The sequence below is a fragment of the Phasianus colchicus genome, chromosome Z (genome assembly GCF_987193195.1).
Source record: "Phasianus colchicus chromosome Z, bPhaCol1.hap1.1, whole genome shotgun sequence".
NCBI lineage: Eukaryota > Metazoa > Chordata > Aves > Galliformes > Phasianidae > Phasianus > Phasianus colchicus.
In genome coordinates, this window is record NC_143476.1 from 23530157 (window position 1) to 23553390 (window position 23234).

At 39.8% G+C, this 23234-nt stretch overlaps 2 protein-coding genes across 4 annotated transcripts in view; both read right to left on the reverse strand.

The window, feature by feature from the left end:
* GAK (cyclin G associated kinase) overlaps positions 1-23234 on the reverse strand; it is a 69679-nt gene that overhangs the window by 6236 nt on the left and 40209 nt on the right. For 2 of the 3 annotated variants that reach the window (XM_031609385.2, XM_090132462.1), the window contains 9 exons: positions 22721-22914; positions 22029-22187; positions 20696-21169; positions 18655-18825; positions 11375-11509; positions 10900-11019; positions 7535-7747; positions 5728-5876; positions 4525-4701 (listed from right to left, as the gene is read on the reverse strand). In XM_031609385.2, the coding sequence (XP_031465245.1) occupies positions 4525-4701; positions 5728-5876; positions 7535-7747; positions 10900-11019; positions 11375-11509; positions 18655-18825; positions 20696-21169; positions 22029-22187; positions 22721-22914 (1792 nt within the window). The remainder of the gene's footprint in view (positions 1-4524; positions 4702-5727; positions 5877-7534; positions 7748-10899; positions 11020-11374; positions 11510-18654; positions 18826-20695; positions 21170-22028; positions 22188-22720; positions 22915-23234) is intronic. The other variant, XM_090132461.1, reaches the window with a different exon arrangement.
* Positions 1089-2574, reverse strand: LOC149912741 (uncharacterized). The gene has a single exon (XM_090132463.1). It carries the CDS (start codon positions 2520-2522, stop codon positions 1089-1091), a length of 1434 nt encoding a protein of 477 aa, XP_089988589.1. The 5' UTR covers positions 2523-2574.

The window sequence follows — 23234 nt, forward strand, 5'->3', positions numbered from 1 at the left end:
CACTTTATACCTAGGAACTGAATCTCCTGAGCAGGTCCTTTCACTTTGCTCCGCTTAACAGCAAAACCAGCACGCAGAAGAATCTGGATTATTCGCTCCCCTTTTGTGAAGACTTCTTCTGCTGTATCGCCCCACACAACGATATCATCAATGTACTGCAAGTGCTCAGGAGCACTGCCCTGTTCTAATGCAGTTTGGATCAACCCGTGGCAAATGGTTGGGCTGTGTTTCCACCCCTGGGGCAAACGGTTCCAAGTATACTGAACACCCCTCCAGGTGAAAGCAAACTGTGGCCTACATTCTTTGGCCAAAGGAATGGAGAAAAAGGCATTAGCAATGTCAATGGTGGCATACCATTTGGCTGCTTTTGATTCCAGTTCATACTGGAGTTCTAACATGTCCGGCACAGCAGCACTCAGTGGGGGTGTGACCTCATTCAGGCCACGATAGTCCACCGTCAGCCTCCATTCTCCGCTGGCTTTACGCACTGGCCATATGGGACTATTAAAAGGCGAGTGAGTTTTGCTGATCACTCCCTGACTCTCTAGTTGACGAATCAACTTATGAATGGGGAGCAAGGAATCCCTGTTGGTACGGTACTGCCGTCTGTGCACTGTTTTTGTAGCAATTGGTACCTGTTGCTCTTTTACCTGTAGCAGTCCCACAACAGACGGATCTTCTGACAGGCCAGGCAAAACAGACAGCTGCTTAATGTTGTTTGTGTCTACAGCAGCTATTCCAAAGGCCCATCGATACCCCTTAGGATCCTTGAAATGCCCCCTTCTGAGGTAATCAATACCAAGTATACATGGAGCCCCTGGACCAGTCACAATAGGATGCTTTTGCCAGTTCCTACCAGTGAGGCTTATCTCGGCCTCCAACACAGTCAATTCTTGAGAGCCCCCAGTCACTCCAGAAATATGGATTGATTCTGTCCCTTCATAAGTTGAGGGCATCAGAGTGCACTGTGCACCGGTATCCACCAATGCCTTATATTTCAGTGGTTCTGATGTGCCAGGCCATCGGATCCACACAGTCCAATAAACTCTATTATCCCTTTCCCCCCCCTGACTGAGGGCAGGGCCCCTCTATTCATTACCTGTGGTAACCGGAGCAACTGCACTGGCGGTTGATCTGCTTTGTAATTCTCTCACCCGTGCTCGTAGTACATGAGTAGCTTGGTCATGCCACTTCCTCATGTCTTCTCCATGGTCACGTAAGTAACGCCACAAGGCAAGTCGCGATATAGGATTCCTTCCTGGAGCTGGAGAGCGTTTGCCTCTAACAGCTGAGATTTTTGATTTTGTACCTGAGAAGGAGGGTTCATCGTCTTTAGTTAGTTGGATCCACACTTGTTCCATCATCTCCTTCATCTCCTTCAGTAGACTCTTTTGACTATTCTGATCTTCATCAAGCGTTTCTGATACTTCTACAGGTTTGTCACGATTCATCAGTGAAGACATTTGCTCTCGCATTTCATTCAGTTGCTCCGTCATTTGTGAGATGGCGGCGATGGCGGCGCGAGTTGGGGGTAGCTGTTGTTCATAGCTTTGGAGCATAAGAATCAATTCATAAACTAAGGGGCTTCTCTGTTGGTCCTGGTATCTGTCCGATGCTGCCAATAGTGCAGAGGCGTATCTGGCTGGTGCTGTTGATGTGAGTTGCTGCCACATTTCACGCGTTGTTCTCACTCTCTCAGGGTCATGGCCTTGTGGGTCGTTAAAAACACAGTTCGGGTCATACAACATTTCCACCACGGCTATTTCCCTCAAATACTGGATACCCTGTTCAATTGTATCCCACCTTTTTGTCATAGGCTTCAAGCCGCTTTTGAAGGGGTACCTTTCCTTCACGGCTGTTAATACTCGTTCCCAGAGGGAGGCAGCCCCATCCAGACATCGACTAATTCCTCTGTCAATAGCTGGATCTCTGGCAATGGCTCCTAGTTGGCGGGCTTCATTACCATCTAGAGACAAGCTACTGGCCCCGTCGTCCCAACAGCGAACTAACCAGGAAACGATAGTTTCATTTGGGCGCCGTGTAAATTCCTTTCTTGAGCCTTGGATTTCAGTCATCTTCAGAGGCCGACGAGTAGTAATAGAAACTTCCTCTTCATCACTCTCTTCTGCATGTCTCTTAGTTTTTCCTTTTGCCTTTCTTGATGTTGATGGTTTCGAGGAGGGCCCCTCACCTGGATCTTCCTCCACCTCCTCCTCCTCTTCTTCTTTTTTCCGTTCTAGACGTGAGGACACTCGTTTCCATTTCTTGCCCTCCACAGGGGCAACTGATATTGTTACTGGTGTCTCCTGTAATTGATCAGATTTGACTTCCCCTTTGGCTTGAACCTCAGCTCGGAAACTCTCTCTCTCCAAAACAGTATTATATAGGGCACGGTAAGCACAAGCCAAACCCCAAATAAGTTGTACCTCCTTAGATTTACCTAAGCCGCACTGCCCCTGTCTCAGATACTGGCTAAGTTTCTGGGGATGCCACAGATGCTCAAGAGTGAAATCCCATGACATTGTGGGTCCCCATTCTTCTAAGATTTCTCCTAAATCTCTCCATATTCCCTGCCAGTCAGTATTCTCTGGTTTTGAACACCGTGTGGTTTGTAAAATCAGCTATTCCATTTGGGATGTAGTTGCTTGTGAAATTAGCCATTCCATCCGGGATGCAAGAGTCAAAATTCATATTAAACATTGCATATAGGTACCAAGATAGGTACCATACAGGCGTCTCCATCAGTGCCTTTATGTAGTTATATACGTACACCATTCCACAACAAGTAAAGATGACATTGATGATTCGCCAGTAGGTCGCGAGAAACACCATAGCTTTTAATCCCTTACTCAGCGTTTCCACGAAAAAGAGTGGGTTCATCGCTGGTTTCTGCTCAAAAAGGGTTAATGAATTGAAACTAACAAGAGGGGGGGGGGGGGAAGGAAAAAAAAAAGGCACTACTCAGACTAAGCAGTGCTCAAAGTTTATAGATATCCCAGAATACTGGCAGTACGCCTGGTCTTTCAAGGTCAAGTTTTCCAGCACAAAAACCTGAACTACTGATAATGCTCCCTAACGAAGCTGCTCTCTAAGAGCAGAGAGCGAGATTCGTTCTAAGAGCCAAAAAGCAAAAACCAAAAAGCAAAAGGCAGCTATGCCCGCATTCTCCACCAAAAATCTGTCACGGAATTAACTAGATCAGTTAATGCCCGTGACAGGGGCAGTAGGCCCCTGCCTTCCCCACCCCCCGCCTGGGCCCACAAAATGGGAAGGTAGGGGGAAAAGGAAAAAAACAGCGGCAACAAACTATGGAGGTAAACTTATTTTACTAACTATGATATCGGAATGCAAAATAATACAATATAATACAATCTAATTGGAATTGAGACTAATAAGTCAAACAAGATATGAGAGAGAGTTCCCGAGACCGAGTCAAACCTGAAAAAGCTTGGAACGGCTAGGAAAGCACCCTCCAGCACCCACTGCCAGGCAGTAAGAGACCGTCCCCCCGGAAGGGTCAGATCCCGTGACTTCCGTAATGTATAGGGATAGGTACGTAGAGTTAGAGCATTAACACTTTAATTCCAGTACATGATGTTTTGATGTGGAATATTGAAAATCAAATAAAAAAAAACCAAAACCATGACAGCTGCTTAACTTTTGCCAGCTGTAGCACACTGACTCTTTTGTGTGCTGCTGTAACTCCAGCGTCTGAAAAGAACATAAGGCCAAAAAAAGAATGCTTCAGAAAGGTCTTGCAGAAAGCACCAAGAATGGCACTAAGTTGTAGGAAACCACACAGCCAGGAACAGGAAAAAAATGAGGGAAGGAAAGACAGATGTCCTGTTTCTTTATTATGGATGCAACAGACACAGGACTTCGACAGCTACTCACTAAACCAGAGGTAATCTTGAAAACTCAGACTAGGTATTATTTAATACTTTCCCTTCACACCTAAAGCACAGCCTAGAACAATAACTCAAAGCAAGAAGCTATCTTCTTGTACTGGGATACAGCAAGAGAATGTACTAAATACTTAAAAAAAAAAAGTGAAATATTATGTTTATTGCATTCTTTTTTTTCAGTTGCTGAGTAATTTCCAGTAAAGATGTTTCATGGGTTTTCCTCACCAGTTTTGCTGTGGCAGCCCCTCAGTCTTCATGTACTGGTAAACAGCCCTAGAAAACCTAAAGACACATCTGGCAGAAATCAAACAATCTAGTAGTTATCATTAGATCTGCCAGAAGCCGGTCAAGCTCAACTGATTTCAGTGGCTAATTACCTTTTAATGATATTTTATTTGATAAAATTTTATCTGTTGAATTCTGTGCTGTGTAAAGATTACATGAAAAAATCATGCACAACACGGACACAGCACTTCAGAAGACAATGGAATTGAAGCAAAAAGCATCTAGGATCTCAGTCAAGAACTAACACTACAGCATCCATCAGGGACTCATACAGCACAGTAAAAAGTTTCTGTTCCTTCTGTCTACAGAGAAAACACCAGAGGAAAACACCCACCTTATCTGGATGAACTACAAGCACTGCTTTCCTGTAGTATTTCTTCACTTGTTCAGGAGTTACTAGATCTGCCATGCTAACTGGTTTCCATTTATTTTCTCCTTCCCAAAGCACTGTATGAAGAGTAGATATTAATGCTCTGATATTTCTCTCCTTTCCTTCAATCCATTCAAGAATCTGGGAAAAACAGAACACACAAAAACTGAATGCAACACTGCAAGCATTCTCTGCCTGTTTAGAGACGTAGCTCACATTCTGCACAAGATTAAGACCCAAGTACAGTAGTGTTGTTTTATTCAACATTGAAGTCCAGTTGTCTTACTACATTCATTCTTGAATCCAGATCATTAGCAACCAGAAGTGATACATTTGCTACTAGATTAACTGGCAGTTATCAGCTTAGTAGAGAAATTATCATTAGAAAAGAAACTGAAATAGCTGCATACTATAAAACCTGTACAACTAATGACAAGATAATTGAAAGGTAATTGAAAGGAGCAATTAAAAACATCTGTTGATTACATTACTTCCCTGTCAGAGCACAATATTCATTTCCTAAGATTCTCACCTGATTTGTACAGAACTTTCAGTTCATGTATGCTAATAGTTAACGTTTACTTCACACTTTGCACCTCTGCAGATTACTTCTTTCAGATATCCCCACGACACTTAGAATAACTATTCACTCCACTGACTTCACAACAACACTAAAAATGTATTAAATGTAATAATATCAACAAGAAGTCCAAACCCTCGTTCCGGCGCCTTTTTCTACCAAAAGCAGCACTAGCTAATTGTTAAGTGCAAGTGGTCACCCTCAATATAGCTATTCTCATTTGCCTGTTCCTTAAAAGTTTTGTGTTATCAGTTAAGTCCATCTCTGCTAAGGGGATGTTTGGGAACACTGAAGATGAAGAACAGTTCTGGTTTCAGAAAGCTTTCCAGGCTCAGTTGAAAGAAAGAGGAACTTGCATTCCTCACACACATTGATGCTCTTGTTCCTACTGCTTCATTACAAGCTGACACTTGTTCATGCTTATTAACTTACACAGTAGTAAAATACAGTTATTTAAATACAAACAAAGCTTCCCCCCTCCGCTTTACCAATTTTTTTTTGTTTTTCAATGTATCCTTCTACTTTGTTCTCAGTAGTTCAAAGTACAATCTTAGATATACATTTAAGTTGATCTCTGTTTAACAAACCTTCAGTTTCAAGGGGTCCATATCTTTAGACATTTCTTGTTTCCTCATCTCAGCAATAGTTTTTGGTCCCTTTTTATCAGATTTCGCTGAAAAGCCTTGATTAGATAATAGATCCTCAAAATCATTGGCTGAAACTTTTGGCTTTTGACCTATGAGAGAAGAAAGATGTTAAATAAAACTACGTGAGAAAACACATCAGCTGTGGAAACACACTGCACTCAGATGCACCTGCATGACATTTATCACTACCATAAATATTCCTCAGTAGCTTAATAAATTCCACAAGGTAACAAAAGGACAGAAACAGAAAGTCACTGACAAGTTTTCCAGTAAACAAGTCCAGTAAAACAGGTAATCTCCAATATATATTTATGACTAAATGCTTGCATGTTCTCTTCTCTCAAAAGCTGAGTAGATCTGAGGGAGTACATATTTACCTATTCATGAGTTTGGAAATTGTTTTGTTTTCCACTATAAAGTAACTTTAAATGTCATGCTGCAGGTTTTCAGATGACTGAATACTTAATGGTTTAGTCACAAATGTATTGTGCATTTAAATACATTGAAACTTACAAAGAATAACAAACCAACCATCAACAAGAACAGTTACAGCACTGTTATAGAACATACATTGTAGAGAACTGCAGGATTGAAGTTGGGTGAGATCTCTGCATGTTACCTAGCACAATCTTCATTCAGAACAGGGACAATTGAATTAACTGCTCAGAACGTTATCATGCTGAGGTTCACCTGTTTTTGAGGTATTGCTCACCTGCTAAAACAATTAATGTTACTGGGACAAATAAGCTACTCCTGCAGAGCCCTGGGGTCAAGATGGGGCAAGCACCAAGTACTTCAGGGGCATTTGGACTGGCCCTGGTGCTAGGCTCACTGGAAGGTGCTGGGACAGGTATGTGGGGCAGCCGGTGGGACACCAGTGAGGTTGGAGGGCATGCCATGGTATACTGGGGGCATGGCAGGATGTATCAGGGCATGATGTGGTACAGTGGAGCGTTTTGAGGGCTTGTGGCTCTATTCTGAGAACTCATAGCCCAACTGCCAAGAGTTGAACACACTAATCCCTAAGAATCTCTTCCAACTTGGGATATTCTCCGATTCTACAAGTAATCGCCACATTCCGGGGCCTATAGCAGCTTGCTAGTTACACTTTTTTTCTGTTCTCTAATTGCATTTTCCTGTGTTGCAAATTGTGCCCAGTCTCTCACTGTTACCTCCTCCCAGACATAGATCAACATCACTTCAACTAATGGAAGTACTTGTTCACCTGAGTGCCAGTGAAAGGACAGCATAATCCCACTATCAGTATACCTGAGATTTATTCCCACTCCTCATAAAGGCTAATACAGAAAGAGAACACACCCACTCTAAGAAATTGATGTTAAAAAAAAATCATTTGCTCCCCTTCTCATGTTTGAAACACACAAATTTAAGTTTAAGCTTAGTGATGACCTACTGTTCTTCAGGTAGGAAAAAGGGGTGCAACCTTTTGTCTATAAGCAATTCTATCAATCATTTCTCCTCACTACATTCATGCAAATTTATATTCTCAATCTATGGCCATGAAACTACTACCTGTTTGGATAAGAGATTTATTAGCTTTTGCCCAAGCCTGCAAATATTTGGCCCATTGTCAGCTTGTCTACCAGATTTGTCAAACTCTCTGCTGACTTACACTAAATACGACCTAAATGTAAACAAAGAAGACGACTAAGGTACAAAAGTTTGAGGCTAACAGTGAATCTAACTTTACACAGGCCATTATAAGCAATGCTTTCAGAAAACTTACCAAAGCTTGGGGTTCTGACTCCCCTTTCTTCTCGTCCTCCAATAACACTGAAGTTCACTGTGTAGTTAGGTTTAGCTTGTGTACTAGATTTAGTTTGGGACTGCCATGAAGTATTTTGTGGTTTTGTGGGTTTCTGCCACTGACCTCCTGACTTCTGAGATGGAACAGTTTTCTGAGCAAACCCACTAGAGGAGAATCCACCTGTGGAGGAACCTAAAGGTAAAAACTAAATTAATTGCTCAGCTTGATATCTGTCACTTGTTTAAAGTAAGAAAGACACTTTGGCTTTAACATCTAACCATACATTTTACTGTGACACCACATGAGAAAGCATTAAAAGATTTTCTTCTCATTAACAACCTGGATAGCAGGAGCTAGAGCCATTATTAAAAGCCTTCCAGTCTTACATTAAGTTCCCAAGTGTTAGTATACACCAGAAGCATTCACTCATCTGAATGTGCACTTGCCAGAAAATAGTTCAGTAGTGACAGCAGTTATGCCCACAAATTTACTGTACTTCAGTGTCTGTTAACATGCCCCATCCCTGGAGGCATTCAAGATCAGGCTGGATGTGGCTCTGGGCAGCCCGGTCTACTGGTTGGTGATCCTGCACATAGCAGGGCGGTCAAAATTAGATGATCATTGTGGTCCTTTTCAGCCCAAGCCATTCTATGATCCTATGATAATAGACAATGAAAACTAATAATATTATCAAGAAAATGTAATATATTGAGGATATTTTCAAATGAATGCTTTCAAAGTCTCCTTAGTGGTCTCTTGCACAACTGCTTTAGAAAGATAAGTTAATGTTACAATAGCATTATCAACAAATGTTACAGAGAACAGGAAAAAACACTGGATCTTGTTCAAGACAATGTAATGAACCATCTGTAAACTATAGGCTCATGTCTTATCAACCTAATATTGTACTGAGTTTTTAGGATTCTATTTCCCTTCTGTTAGCTGGTATCGAGACAGCTGCTTAGCAGCCTCATCAGTACACACTTTGGGAAGAATACTCAAGACCTCTTTTCCAGTCTACAATACTCGTTACAAACAAATAAAGCTGAATAAAAAGCTCCAACTTTTTAAATTCATTATTTAGCTTTTTGTTTAACTGATGAGAATGAATTCTAGATGCATTCTCAACGAAGCTGCCATTAGACTGCTCTTGACTGACTTTGGGAAGATTTCAAGAAATTCAGTTCCTTTGACAAGGTGCAGCATGAAACTTCCTGGCATACACCCATCAGAGGGAAAAAAAATAGTTTGACGGCTGAATTTAGACACATCTAAATTTTCCTGTAAGGGAAACATTCCACATTCACACTTATGGTACTCCAAAGCAGAAAGCAACTCCTATCTCTGAATAAATTCCTAAAAATAACAAAACAAATTCCAGATCAGTGGTCAAACACATTTACACAAAGCCAGCCATTAAGCTTAATGTGAATAAAACACTATCACTTCAAAGATGGAAAGCCTTTTTTGACCACTCAGTACTGAATGACAAACTTATGATCCAGTCTCACTTGCTGGAAGAAAGTAAATTTGTATTTCCATCTCTAATTGTCTTCTTAACCGGCTGCTGCTGATTAGACCTTAAGTTTCAGCTCAAACCAATTCCAGGCCAGTTTAAATTCACTTGTTCTTGTTTCTACCTTTCTCCCCTTTTTTTTGCCCTAAAAATTCGAAAAAAATCACCCAAGCTTCTCTGTCTAGACACAGCAACGTAAACTTATCTTCCCAGTGATTCCCCACATCTCTCCTCTCCCTGGTACTACATACTGTGACTAGCAGCTAAAATGAACAGCTTACAAAAACAATGTCTCCCCAAAGCCAAATAAGAAATACCATCCTATACCTCTGAATAGCTCACCTGGTAAAACCTATTACTGTAATACACCACCTGAAAAAATTCCCTCCACAAGAAGCACCCCACTGCAGAACTGTTTTGAGTCACTCTAATCTTCAGTCACTTTACCTTATGAAATTTACAGAAAACAAGCCCTGCAATTATCAAATCTCATGACCTTGCACTCTAAAAAGTAAGCTCATTCTACTGCTCTTTCAAATCATTCTACATTATTTTAGTCTTCAAGGCCAACCAATTCTTCCTCTACTGCAAGTCAATGCCTTACTTTCAGCAACAACAAGTTTTTAAACAGCATATTCCTACTTTCTGATACAAGATCATTACCAGAAACAGAGTGTGTTAAGACCAGTTATCACAGATCACTACTCATACCTTACTATTAGCAAAACACTATAATCATCCTTAGCTATTGCTTTTTTACATAGCACTCCCAGTTCAGGAGGGTTCATTCGCATAACACATCTTTCAGAATAATCACTTGCAAGTCCAAAAACTCCTATAGAAAGACAATAGTGAGTTCGAACTGCAGGTCTTATGCTTCCTCAAAAATTCATTTCAAGCTTAAGATCAACTAGCCCTGTTACATCTGGCCATTTTTGTATATAGTCATTCATCCTATTGAAAACTATCCGAAAGGTTAATGAACTAACTCTAGTATCAGCACAGTTTTCTTCACTAGTTCGCTGTGCATCATATCTTCAAGTCAGACACAAAAGGAATGTTTTACTCACACTATTGTGATAGCAAGTTCATATTTATCTGAAATTGCTGAACCAGAACATTTTTGCAAACTGTTTAATGTAGAGCAGCCTTAAGGATAATGCTTCAACATTAAGAGTTTTGCAAGGCAGCAGAATAGCCCAATACTGCACATTACCTTGTACTTAAATAAGGTAATCTCACCATGGGCTTACTTAATGTGCAATACTAACAGCCACAGCAACAAAAGTCTGTCATCTTTGAGCTAAGGGAAAAGCACATTTCTGTAACTCAGCAACTACAATCTGCACCAAACCATTTCTTGGATTCTTGGCAGCTAGTCACATTAAACAGCCACCAATTGGCCATTAGCAATGGCAGTGTGATACTGAAAAATCAAAGACTTCAGCTCTTTTCATTGCCTTTATTTTTTCTGCTGTTCATGAATATTCCTGGGCTAATTCATGAGTTTATGTGAATACAACATCCTAGGACAAGTATTACTCTGGGATGCGTTCCATCTTGTACACAACTGTAAATTGGCAAATGTTTATAATGCTGATGGAATAGTATGTTTATGACAAACACAAATCAGGCCCAAACATGACAGATTTGAGCAGCAGAGCTATGAAAGCCTACTGAATTCAAACAGAAGTACTGAACTGACCATTCTTTCTTCTTAGTTAAGAAGAAAATCTTTACACAAGCTGCCAGTTACACTTACTGGAACAAGAAGCAAATCAGAAACAAGAGAAACATTAAGTTCAGACTTACAAAAGTAAGATCTTACCTGGAAGACTAGATCCAAGATTGGCAAGATCAGCAAAAGGATCAAAGTTCTGAGATTTAGCTTGGCTGAAGGATGAACCTGAAGACACGCTGGACTGGCTCCCTGAGGTAAAAACTTGACCTGCACAGTATGAAAACACATAATATACTTAAGAGTATTTGGAAAGTGAGAAAATGAATAGGAGTACTATTTTATCAACTCCTGGTGTACATCTCAACAATCTGATATAACATCTCTTCTCATGAGAGGAATGACCACTGCTACAGACAGCTGAAGCTATTTGGTTTCTATGCCTTTGAACTCTGAAAATCTAAAGTGCCCCTACTTAAAGAGAGGCTTCAAGCACAAGAGCAAAGACTTCTGTAAGAAACAAACCAAAAGGTGTGCAGACGTGTGTAGCAGTTTCAGCTTGCTAAAGTGATGAAGTTTGAAGCGTTCCTTATGCCCTCTAGTGGAAGAACTTAATTCATTCTACCTTCAAAAAGAGACTTCAACTGTGGTGTTGCTACATTGCTGGCTGCTGAAGTATCTGCCCAAGAATCCCATCCACCTAAGAGATCTGGATGGCTTGTAGAAGACGATATTTTAGGTGGCTCTGGTGTCAAGTTTCCTGTAGAAAAAAAAAATATCCAATTTTATTCTTTTAAGAAAACTGCCATAAAAATGAATATTTTTGCCAATACCAACAGAGCTTACAACATTTTCAGCTGGCCAATCATAAAGCTAGCCTAAAATCTCCATAACAAATCATGAGTTCTTAAACAGGACCAAGGAGCACTTTGCAACTTTATTTGAATTTCAAACATCCCATTATCTTCATGGAGAACTCCATTCCAGACAATGCTATGAGTTCAACAGCATAGGGGTGTGGGATGCTTCAGAGCACACTCCTGTTTCTGCCAACACAAAAGGTAACCAAAAAGCAGCAATGCCTTATGAAATGATGTTCTGTTCACTGAACAGTCCAGGTGTTACACAGATGGAGCTGGGCCACTGCAACATCTGGATCTGCTACACCAGGTCTTGCAAGACAAAGCAAGCTCCTAAAAAAAAAAACAAAAAACTAAGAGCCCTCTTAGGGTCAGTATCTTCATGAATGCACTGATCAGAATACTGCAAGAATGGCCTCTTCCAAAGAAAGATTAGGAGAATCATTAGTTTAGTGAATAAAATGCACTTTTCTGTGTGCAAAGCTAAACCACCACATCAGCTGAAAACAGACCACCTGTGTTGCATGCAGTGGTGCTATCATTAATTTGTAAAGTTACCCCTTCAACACAGTTTTGTAACTGCCACCGTTGCCCTTGCAAGTGATCACTCCCTTTCTCACAATATGCAAAGTGAACCATATGGAGGTATATGAAACTGAGCACCCCCTTTTGAAGCACACCTTGTAAGCACCCCTATGGCAGCTTAGATATTGACTGAAACTTTTCTTTTACTTCTATGTCAACAGTCAGTGCTACAGCAAAAGCTGGTATGTCTGTAAAACATTTCAAATCCCTACAGTTTAGAACATTAACCCAGACTTTCTTACCTGAATAAGGACGTCTTGATACTTTGGATGATTTGACTACTATTTTATGGCTTTTCTACTTCTCTTAGCTTCTCAACGTTACGTTCTAAATATTGATACCAAGTCACACAAGCTAGTTGACCTTAAGGAAATAATTGAAAGCTTCTTAAATAGCACTTTCACCAATACAATTCACTGTCTAATTCAATTATAAGGTAACACTTCAGCCCTCCAGTTGCACAAAGAGCACACCAGATGCTCTACAAAAAATATCTGCTGACAGCCTCTATTACAGAAGCTTGCAACTGCATGTAAAAGGCATTGGAACAAAACACACCACACAGCTGTGAAAGTCTGCTGAAGGGATAGCAAAATTTTCTGCCCTCTCCAGACTTAAAAGTCATCTGCTTCTAATACCAACAGAGAAATAATGTATTTGCCTCTCAGCACTCAGAATGCCAGCTACTTGCTATACAGCAACATAATGGGCTAAACAAGTTCCAAGTATCTAATTGTCTATTCATCAGTTCAGACATTTTATGTACTACATGCCATTCCCAGACACTAAATGGATCTGAAATTAATAATTACCCTTGATTTTTAAGATAGAGACAGTTAAGTGGAGGGAATGGAGGCCATTCAGAGGGACCTTGACAGGCTGGAAAGCTGGGCTCGGGTGAACCTAATGAGGTTCAATAAGGCAAAGTGCAAGGTTTTGCACTTGGGCCGGAAGAACCCCAGGCACCTGTACAGGCTGGGGGGAGTTGTCCTTGAGAGCAGCTCGGCAGAGAAAGACCTAGGGGTCCTGATAGATGAGAAACTTAACATGAGCCAGCAGTGCGCTCTGGCAGCCCGGAAAGCAAATGGGATCCTGGGCTCCATCAGGAGAGGGGTGGTCAGCAGGGATAGGGAGGTGATTGTCCCTCTCTACTCTGCTCTTGTGAGGCCCCATCTGGAGTACTGTGTTCAGGTGTGGAGCCCTCAGTACAAAAAAGACATGGAGATTTTGGAAAGGGTCCAGAGGAGGGCCACGAAGATGATCAGGGGGCTGGAGCACCTCCCCTATGAGGACAGGCTGAGGGAGTTGGGTTTGTTCAGCCTGGAGAAGAGAAGGTTGCGGGGCGACCTCATTGCAGCCTTTCAATATCTGAAGGGAACTTACTCCCAGGAGGGGAGTAAACTCTTCATAAGGGCTGATAATAGCAGGACACGGGGAAATGGTTTTAAGTTAAAAGAGGGAAGATTTAGGTTGGATGTTAGGGGGAAGTTTTTTACTAGGAGGGTGGTTAGGTCCTGGAACAGGCTGCCCAGGGATGTTGTGGATGCCCCGTCCTTGGAGGTGTTCAAGACCAGGTTGGACGAGGCTCTGGGCAACCTGATCTAGTAAAGGTGTATGTTTGGTGGCCCTGCTAGGCAGGGGGGTTGGAACTACATGATCCTTGAGGTCCCCTCCAACCCAGGTCATTCTGTGATTCTGTGATTCTGTGTGATTAAGGCTTATGACCTCTACATTTAGATGTTTTTCACATGGAGATGAAAAAGCTTTCAGCCACTTAATGATGATGTCCTGTGATAAAACTATCCTGAAGGGGTATGACCAGACTACACTGAATTCCTTACTTTTGTAGCCTAACACACTAGAATTTGTACAGATCCATCAATATAAAGGATCAGCACAAAGAAAGAGTGAAATATGTTGTGCAGTTAAACACAACAAAAGCATAAGTACTTTGGAGAAGAGCAAGCAGGTCTATAGCAAGTTGGTCCCTTAAGTTATTTTCTAAGAGGTGTCTGTCATACAGCAGTCACGACTGGAGGTCAGAGCATGGTTCATTACTTACACAGCTCAAACTGTGCTAAGGTATAGCTTGGTAGTAATCAGATCACGTTTTCCAGTTTCCCAAAATAAGATACCTACCTTTTATTATAAACTACTCAACTATACATTAGGTTTTCTTTATTTAACTTGCCTACACAGGAAATCATTTAATCACTGGTGACAACAGGATTTTGTATGAACCAAGGGCCTTGCTTATGTGATGCACATTTAAGCTTGCTTAGAGCCTGACCAAGAGCACAGTCACCACAGAAACCAGAGGAGAAAGTCACACTGGTCACGCAGGTTTCTTTTGATCACTTTCCATGTCTCATGCCTTTTTTTTTTTTTTAACATCAGGCCAACTCATACTCACAGAAGTCAGACTTCCATTAAAGATTACCTACTTCTGTATCCAAACAAACCAATTCAGCTCTCAGAAATGCTCACTGAACAATTACCTACAAAGGAAAAATGGATGTGCATCCTTCTATTGAGAATAGTTCTGTTTCATAGGTGTGGCCACTCAAGAACTGATAACCTGCTCTTCAATTTAAGTGAACAGCCATCTTATACCGTAGCTTCTCTGTCAAGTGAAGAAAGATTTACACAGAAAATCCTTTTGACACACTGATGTTTTTAGTAGCAGCTGATCAATATTTTTTATATCACAGGACAGAACATCTTAACTGACCATATATTCTTTTGAAAGTATCAGAAACAGTGCAGCCAGCAGGAGCAGGGAAGCCCCTTTGTACTCAGATGTGGGGAGGCTGCACCTTGGGAGATGTGCTCAGTTTTGGGCCCCTCATTACAAGAGAGACATTGATATCCTGGAGTGCATCCAGAGAAGGGCAACAAAGCTGTGAGGGGTCTGGAACACAGGCCCTTATGGAGAGCACCTGAGGGAGCTGGGATTGTTCAGTTTGGAAAAGAGGAGGCTCAGGGGTGACCTTATTGCTCTCCACAACTGCCTGAATGGAGGTTGGGATGAGGTGAGAGTCTGCCAATTCAACCATGTAACTTGCAGTAGGACGAGAAGGAATGGCCTCAAGTTGTGCCAGCAGAGATTCAGGTTGGATGTAAGGAAAAACTTCTCCAAGAGAGAAGGTGCTGGAATGGGCTGCCCGGGGAGTAGTGGAGTCATTGTCCATGGAGGTGTTCAAGAAATGCTTAGATGCAGTACTGAGGGACATGGCTTAGTGGGAAATACTGGTGATAGGTAGACAGTTAGACTGGACGATCTTGGAAGTCTTTTCCAACCTTGGTAATTCTATGATTTTAAGTGCATCTCCTATAAATTAAGATTACATTTTAAAGCTCTTTAAAATTTTATGCCACATTGAGAAATAAGTTGAAAATTTTAGTTCTTGAACTACTGTTCACTGATCAGCTTTTCACCTGATAACTATAGAAATTTAGTAATTGTTTACTACTAAATAAAGCTTATCCATTGATCCATAATTCTAGACAATTACTACTACCCCAAGAGATTCACCGTATCCAACAGTGATGTTACAAATTTATTTTTAATGGGTTTAGTTCTCTCTCTCAATTCACCAACCAGTGTTTACATCTTCCTCTACTCTCTCCACACAATTTTTCCAGGCCTGTCATTTAAGTGAACACTGTTCTTTGCAGTTTCTTTTCCAATGCTAACTAGCAATTATCTTCTCAATCATTCATATTAAAAGCAATACCTACTAGTATTCCTCATTTTCTTGTTAAAATTAATACCTGTGACTGTACCTGTGACTGGGTAGAACATTAAGGGCTCAAATACATACTCAATTTCAGCTTAAAACACAGAAGGGCTGTCATTTAGAAGTTAAACTGAAAGAAAATGAAATGCTACCCCAATTTCTCAACTTCCACATGAATTTTAAAAGCCTGCATAGCAACGGTTTCAGTAACTCAAAAATATTTGGAAATGTGTAACAGTAAACTGAGGATGAGAGCATTTTTAGCATATTTTGCATATGTTGACAGAAACCTCTAGAAACTACATTAAAATACTGGACAGACTAATGCATTTACGAGGGTAAAAGCTATCACCAAAGTCAGAAAAACAAAACATAAAAGATCAAGCATAGAAGGCAGGTATCTTAAAACATTTTCTTCCTTCAATACTTGTTCAAATGTTACAACAAAACACACTGATAGCCTCCTTTGGTCCACAGGTAAATATTTAGAGTGCAGAAATTACCATTTGTGTATTTTTTCACCTTAAATTTTGTATGAAAGAGGGTTCTGCCAGTTAGGGCTTTGAAGACCTGTCTCTGAAGAATAGCTGAGTGTACTGGCACCACTTAAGCAGAAGAGGACTGGGGGTGAGGGATTTCAGAAGAAAAAGACAGACTCATCTCAGCACTGCCCAACTGGAAGGTCAGGAAGCAAATAAGCACAGACTGAAAAACAGAAAGATCTCTTTCAACACTGTTCTCTTTCCTATAAAAGTAGTCACATACAGCCATAAGATGCCCAGACAGGCTGTGGAGTCAGCAACCTTGGAGATTAAAAAATACAAATCAGAAAGGACACAGTTCTGGGCAGCTTGCTCTATTTAACCATGTTTTGAGCAGATCAACTAGACAATCACCAGAAGAGACTGCTTCTGAAGTGAGATAGATTATAGTAAACACTACGTTTCACAGATCAGTGTTGAAATTCAGAAATCTTTTAACAGTTTAAAAAAACATCATGTTTGGTAACTACAAGCAACTGTGACCACAATATTGGCATAAGTGACAATTGACAACTACACAACTAAAACATGCATCTATTACTTTCTTTATAGAAATGAACACTTTGCAAATGAAGCAGTAAGAGGGATCTTCTTGGCAGAGTCAATCACAAAAGCAGCATAACTCCTAAATTAATGGTAGAGACAGTATTTACATTTCTAGTCTTTTATATAAAAGAGAAAGCCTTTACTTAAACCAAGCAAGTACTGTGTCTTTTTACCCAATTTCTCTGTAGCTAACAATCACAACTACATCAGAGAGAGGTAGAGCCAATTCCATCTATTCTACTAGGAAAGGCAACTCAAAACTGCATACAAGCTATATGAAGAAAACACTTGAGTCAGGATTGAGGAATGTGATACCACAGTTCCTAAATACAACTTCATTAAGAAGCAATGCAGTTCTGAAGAACAATACTATCCTGTCCTGTTATTCCTGACAGCATACACTTTATTCAATGTCTGTATTGTGTTTGCATGGCAAGAGTTTGTCACAAGGGTTTGCCTCTGTGAGAAGAGGCTGGAGATTTCCCTATGGGCATCTGGTAGACAACCAAGGTTAACCCATCACAGTCTCTGCAAAGAGTATCTTCTATAAATGAAGGCAAATTAATCCTAAGAAGCTAAAAAGATATTTTAGAAATCAGTGCCATCTGAGATAGAATTACGTGTTTTCAAAGCATAACAACTGAAAAAATTGCAGAGGACAATTTTTCTATTCTTTTTCGAATACCATCAAATCTTAACCATTTACAGCTCCTTTACATATGCTGCCACCCTTCTGAAAACACCTGTTCAAATCTGTAGCCCTTTATTTTTATTGTGGTCCTATCCTCTTGTTTCTAATAGCAATGGATAAAAAAAAGCTTTACAAGTTCTATTTTTGTTAATTTGGATAAATACTGACTAATAGGTCACTGTATAGCCATGTACTTGCTCCTTTTCTTTCAAAAGAAAACAAAAGAAGTAACACCTCTGGCTCTGTGACACCATTTTTATAATGGCATATTTCTTTAAAGAATGAGCATGCATAGATGTTCTATTTAACAATACTTCAGACATACATGCATAGGATGGAAATAGGGGAAGAAGCAACAAATTACAAAACTTTTTGTTTAAGGATAAATAGATTTCAGAATAAGCACATGAATAAAAGGCTTCATCAAGAATCCATCAGAAATCAAAGGAAGCAAATAAGATTAGAGCATTACATAATGTATTCTATAAGTATTATCAGGACACATGCAGGTCAAGAAGGTTCCAGTTAGCTTCAGCTTGTATTTTAAGACCTGGCTATACTCTAGCTTGCTTGAATCACTCAGTTCTTTTCAAAGACTTTCAGAAAGACTGAAATCTGAATACATTTCAAAATGCTATCTAGATGACAGAATGCTATAATTTACGATTGCTTAAAACCCTTAGTTTTAAGAGCTCTTGGAGAAAAATCCACCTCCTAACAGGAGGTCAACAATTCTAAAAATCCCCTTGCATCATAAATATTACAATCATATCATACAGGAAAACCTTGCTGCTTGGTATATGTGCATCTGTTACAAGAACATGGAGCTAGTGGTCACAATAAGCAAATTCCGAAATGCGAACCCACCTTGACCACAGCAAAAGACAAATGCACAGAGCAGAAGAAACTGCTGCAAAACAGAATACTGGAAGTACACTTACCTAAATTTAGGAAATCTGAACTGGAAGAAGGTGGAAGTGAACTATGTGTAGAAGGAAACGTATTAGCTGTAGACGTTGTGCTTGGATTAAGAAAGTCCCCAAAAAGGTCTGGGCCAGATAGCGCTGAATTCTCAGAACTAGATGACATTGTAAATGGGTCAAAAGGATCAGCTAAGAAAGAAGCAAAAAATGAAATTACAACAAATTTTAGGAAAAAACAATATAGAAAAAGTACTTTACCTCTTCAAGTGAATAGACAGAAAGCAGAATTATACCAGCAACTAAAGGAGCCCCAAGTGAGTTTTTTTCTTGAACAGTCACCATTCTATCTTTGCCACTAGACACTGACACTTTCTATAGCAACATGAAAGCTGTTTTTACTGTGCATGGCTGATATACTATGTCCTCAACAAATCCTTAGTAAAGCTGCTATATTCAATCATCTCGTTATTTTCCTTCATGCAAAAAATACTTCAATACAAGTGATCAGTTGCACATAAACCGTCATATTTGTTTAGAAAGTTATATATAATGCCAAGTCTCTAAAAAAAATTAAACAGAACAGACTATTAAACTATGAAAAAAAGTCAATTAAAGCATTCATACTACCATTTTGACTTGAAGGCATTGGTAGCTTTAGAGCAGAAAGTACATCAACGCAAGAACGAAAGCCAACAGGAAGCAACTCTTTCAACAGATTCACAGTGAAGAAAAAACTAGTGGGAAGGGTATTTATAGTCAGCATGGGATAACACGTGACAGTCAGCAAGAATCACAGCTTAAGATCTTGCTGTTACTGCTGCCCTCTAGGGTCAAAATCTTCAAGAGCCCAGGGACTCCTGCCAGGTTTACTCAGTGGCAAATGAGGAAGAATAATCCTGCCACAGCATCCTAGCACATCCTGAAGCAATGATCATCATACAGGACTCAGTAACACTTCAAGAAACAAATCCTGACTTCTCATGTGTACAAGCACTCTTACTGAAGCATGGCAACAGATATGCACAAAGCTTCACATAGAAGTTTGATGTAGTAGGTGAAACAATGGTCAAATATTCTCACTTCTCACTTCTTAACCAATTCAATTGTAATAATTTCTCATTCTACTTCTCATGTCTGCTTCATGTTTTCAGAGTTATATAAACAAAACTTCTTTCATAGACTTCCGCCCATGTAAAAAAGGTAAACTCTCTGACCACAGTAACACAGTTCAAGAGAAAATTACTACAGAAGAAATATTTGAAATCTCCTAAATGCCCTGAATATATATCTTTGCACAACTATATCTTGTAATAGTTACCCTAAATGACTAGTACTCCTAGAAGTCTTACAGCAAATTGAGGCTGGAAGTTGCTGCTCCCAGAAATTCAATCAAGTGCCAAAGCCATAAGCCTTAATAAAGCTTTGGTAAGAAACACTTTTAAATACAGGTTAGGTAAGAGTAACATTCTCCTTCCTGATACAAACCTACTAACAACATCAGGAAAAGCAATAAGAAAGCAGCTTTTAGCAGCAGCATTATGATACTGGTCTGAACAGTAAGCTACAGGATTTCCAGTTGCCTGGCAGTCTTATCTGATTAACATTCAAAAATACCACACAACCTTTTGACCTATGCAGAACAGCTCTATTACATCTAATGCTACCACTCTACATAGAGAGCAAGAAAGCTGCTGGTTTCTACATTTTTTGTCTTACCAAAAGAAGCTGCTTACATTACGGATCTAGAAAAAGATTTAACATGTAACATTTGCACAGGAAAGTTATTCATCTTTAAGACTGGTGAATCTGCTTTAAACTCAGAAAGTTATACTCTTCTGTTTACATTAAAGCTGATAAGATATTAAAAGCACAGCATACATGGATAACGTACAGCATCTGTCAGCTCCAAGTATTAAAAATGCCAATTTTTGTCAGACTTTTGCTATACATCAACATGTCTTCACTGTACGTATCAAACATGGTAATCATTTCCTAAGCACAATGGAAGCAGCAGTTTTTACCAGGTGACCAGCAGAATATTAATGTTAAATTTACATACCTGAAGACACAGCTGCTGCTGAAGTCTTCTGAGTAGCAGTTGGATGCTGAGACTGACTGCTGAAAAAGAAATCTGTTCCTTGTCCAAGGAGATCTCCAGTGGGCTCTTCTGAAACTTGTGATGCACCACTCACAAAAAGATTGTTCAACAAGGCTGTGTTACTTGATGAATTTATTTCTGAGATAGGTTGTTTCTGTTCTGTTGAAGTATCAGAATTCAGTCCCAGTAAATCTACATTCTCTTCAGTAAGAGATTTTTGTAATAACGTAGGTGGAGCATCAAAACCAGCTTCAAAAAGCATCTCTCTTTCTGGAGTAACAGAATCTCCCTCATCAACAGTTACTGCCCTTTCTTCACCTGGAAATGTAGGGAACTCCTCATCTGAAGGATCACTCTCTTCTCTCTCATCAGACAGTTGAACATGATCATTTTTAGACGAGTTATCATCTACTCCACTTTCTGGACTTTTTCCTTCTTGAATAAAATGAAATAACAACACTGGATTATTAGAATTCTTCTGCCAAAGGTATGTCAGACTTATATGGCAAGAACACATGAAATCAACCCTTGTGTAAACAGTGCTTACAAAGAGGGATGGAAAAAACTGTCAGGTACCACCTGTTTGCACAGGACGGGAAATGGAGCACCTTACATTCTTCTAGTTCTAATTATCCAAGTTAACAGATGAGCTCTCTAGCTACAAAGAATTAGAAAATTGTGATGCATACCTTGAAAAAAAAAAAAGAGAAAAAACTACCATGCTTACCACTATGTAAGGTAAGTCAACATTCATGCTTTCAGAACAGCACTGACTTAGACAATCACTGCAGGACATGATACCACTTACAGCTTAGAAGATTGCTCCATTCTTGGACAGCATTCAATAGTGACACAAGCAGTTACTGTTTGCCAGCAGAGGAGAGCCCAGAAAATGAATTTACATATGCACCACACAGTTACATTCCCTCAGACTATACCTGCTTATCTGAACACCACTGTCTAGTCTTTGTTTCTTACGCTTCTCACACAGTCTAAACTGAAGCTGTGGGAATGTAAACATTTCCTTGCAGACCTTTAAGGTTAAAATTCTTACACAGAAAAAAAAAATAGGTCAGCACTTAAGTTATGTACAACAAAAAAACATTTAGCGTTTACCCCAAAGAAGTTGACTTTTCATGTGCTAACATGCACAGTTCATCTTCAAATACGTTTTTCCTCTTTGCCTGACAAAATAGTGAACTTCACTGCAAAAGAGTACTTAAGGAACAACTGCAGTGCTCACTGGAAGGCATACAAGAAAACAGTGATGGTAACTTCAGAGATCAACATATACCTTTCCAATCCAGAGAATGAAAGAAGTTATTTGCATCAGTACCACTGCTGTGTGGGGATTCTGTCTCAGTCGGGGCGCTTTCTGAGGACAGATCCAGCTGGGATGCTTCTGCTTCATACTGAGCAGTTGAACCTGGCTGCCTTGGTAGCTCCGGTTTCCCTAAAAGATAGATTTTAAACTAGGATCCTAAGAGGAAAACTAAAACTCAATCTTGGTTGTAGTAGCTGATATCTGACTTGTAAGCCCTGATTGCTATGGCAGAACAAAGACCAAATCTCCCAGGCTTGAATATAGCATTACTAACCTTACTTCAACTGCAAAAACTAGTAAGTCCCTATTTTAAACTACAGCATTAATAAATCAAACTTACAGCAAAACACAAGCATTCTATTTAAATTTGTAATAAAACAGAATCACATTTTCTAAGTAATTAACAGCTCACTTGTACCACCTACTACCCCTTAAAACAAGCAAGAGCTATGAATTCTTGCAATATCATTATTTGTAATAACTTACATGATAACCTCTATCATGTTCTTTATACTGTAAGCACAGATTATTACTGGAGGACAAATTATAATCCTTCATGCATTTCAAGGTTTTTGAAATTGCATTTAAAGGAATGTCAGAAACCAACCAGTAAGTTATTAGCAACTTTATCAGTTTCTCTAAATATTTAAGAGATCCATTACCAAATTTTGATAAAATTTCCTGTTGTTCCTCTCGAGTGGAGAAAAGGATTTTGGGATTGAGTCCCTTTATATTCATGTTATCCCATGGTAGCTGCTCACAGCTAGGCCTATCTCTGGGCTCCACCTCCACTTCCAGATTGACTTGAAATAAATCAGGATATTTTTCTTGAATGTCACAGGCATCCAGATCATACCTGCAAAAATGTATACAGATTAATTTATGAGGCTAATGAACAGATGACAGAACTTCAAAGCACTCAGTATAAGGCTAGAAAGTATGCTGTACTTGTTTACATGTTTCTGTAGATCTCTGTAGATCTTAAAGAGGTAGTATTTAGAAAAATCTTGTTTTGTGAAGAAAACCTTCAGCTTCCTTGAGATAAGAAAGCAGAAGAACTCACTGTATCGCAAGAGAAGTAAACTATTCCTTCTCTCCAACGCCATCTGCTGGTTTGGAAGGATAAGTCTTCTTTCAGACTTCTTCCAAATTCCCTACAAAAAAAGGTGTCAACTT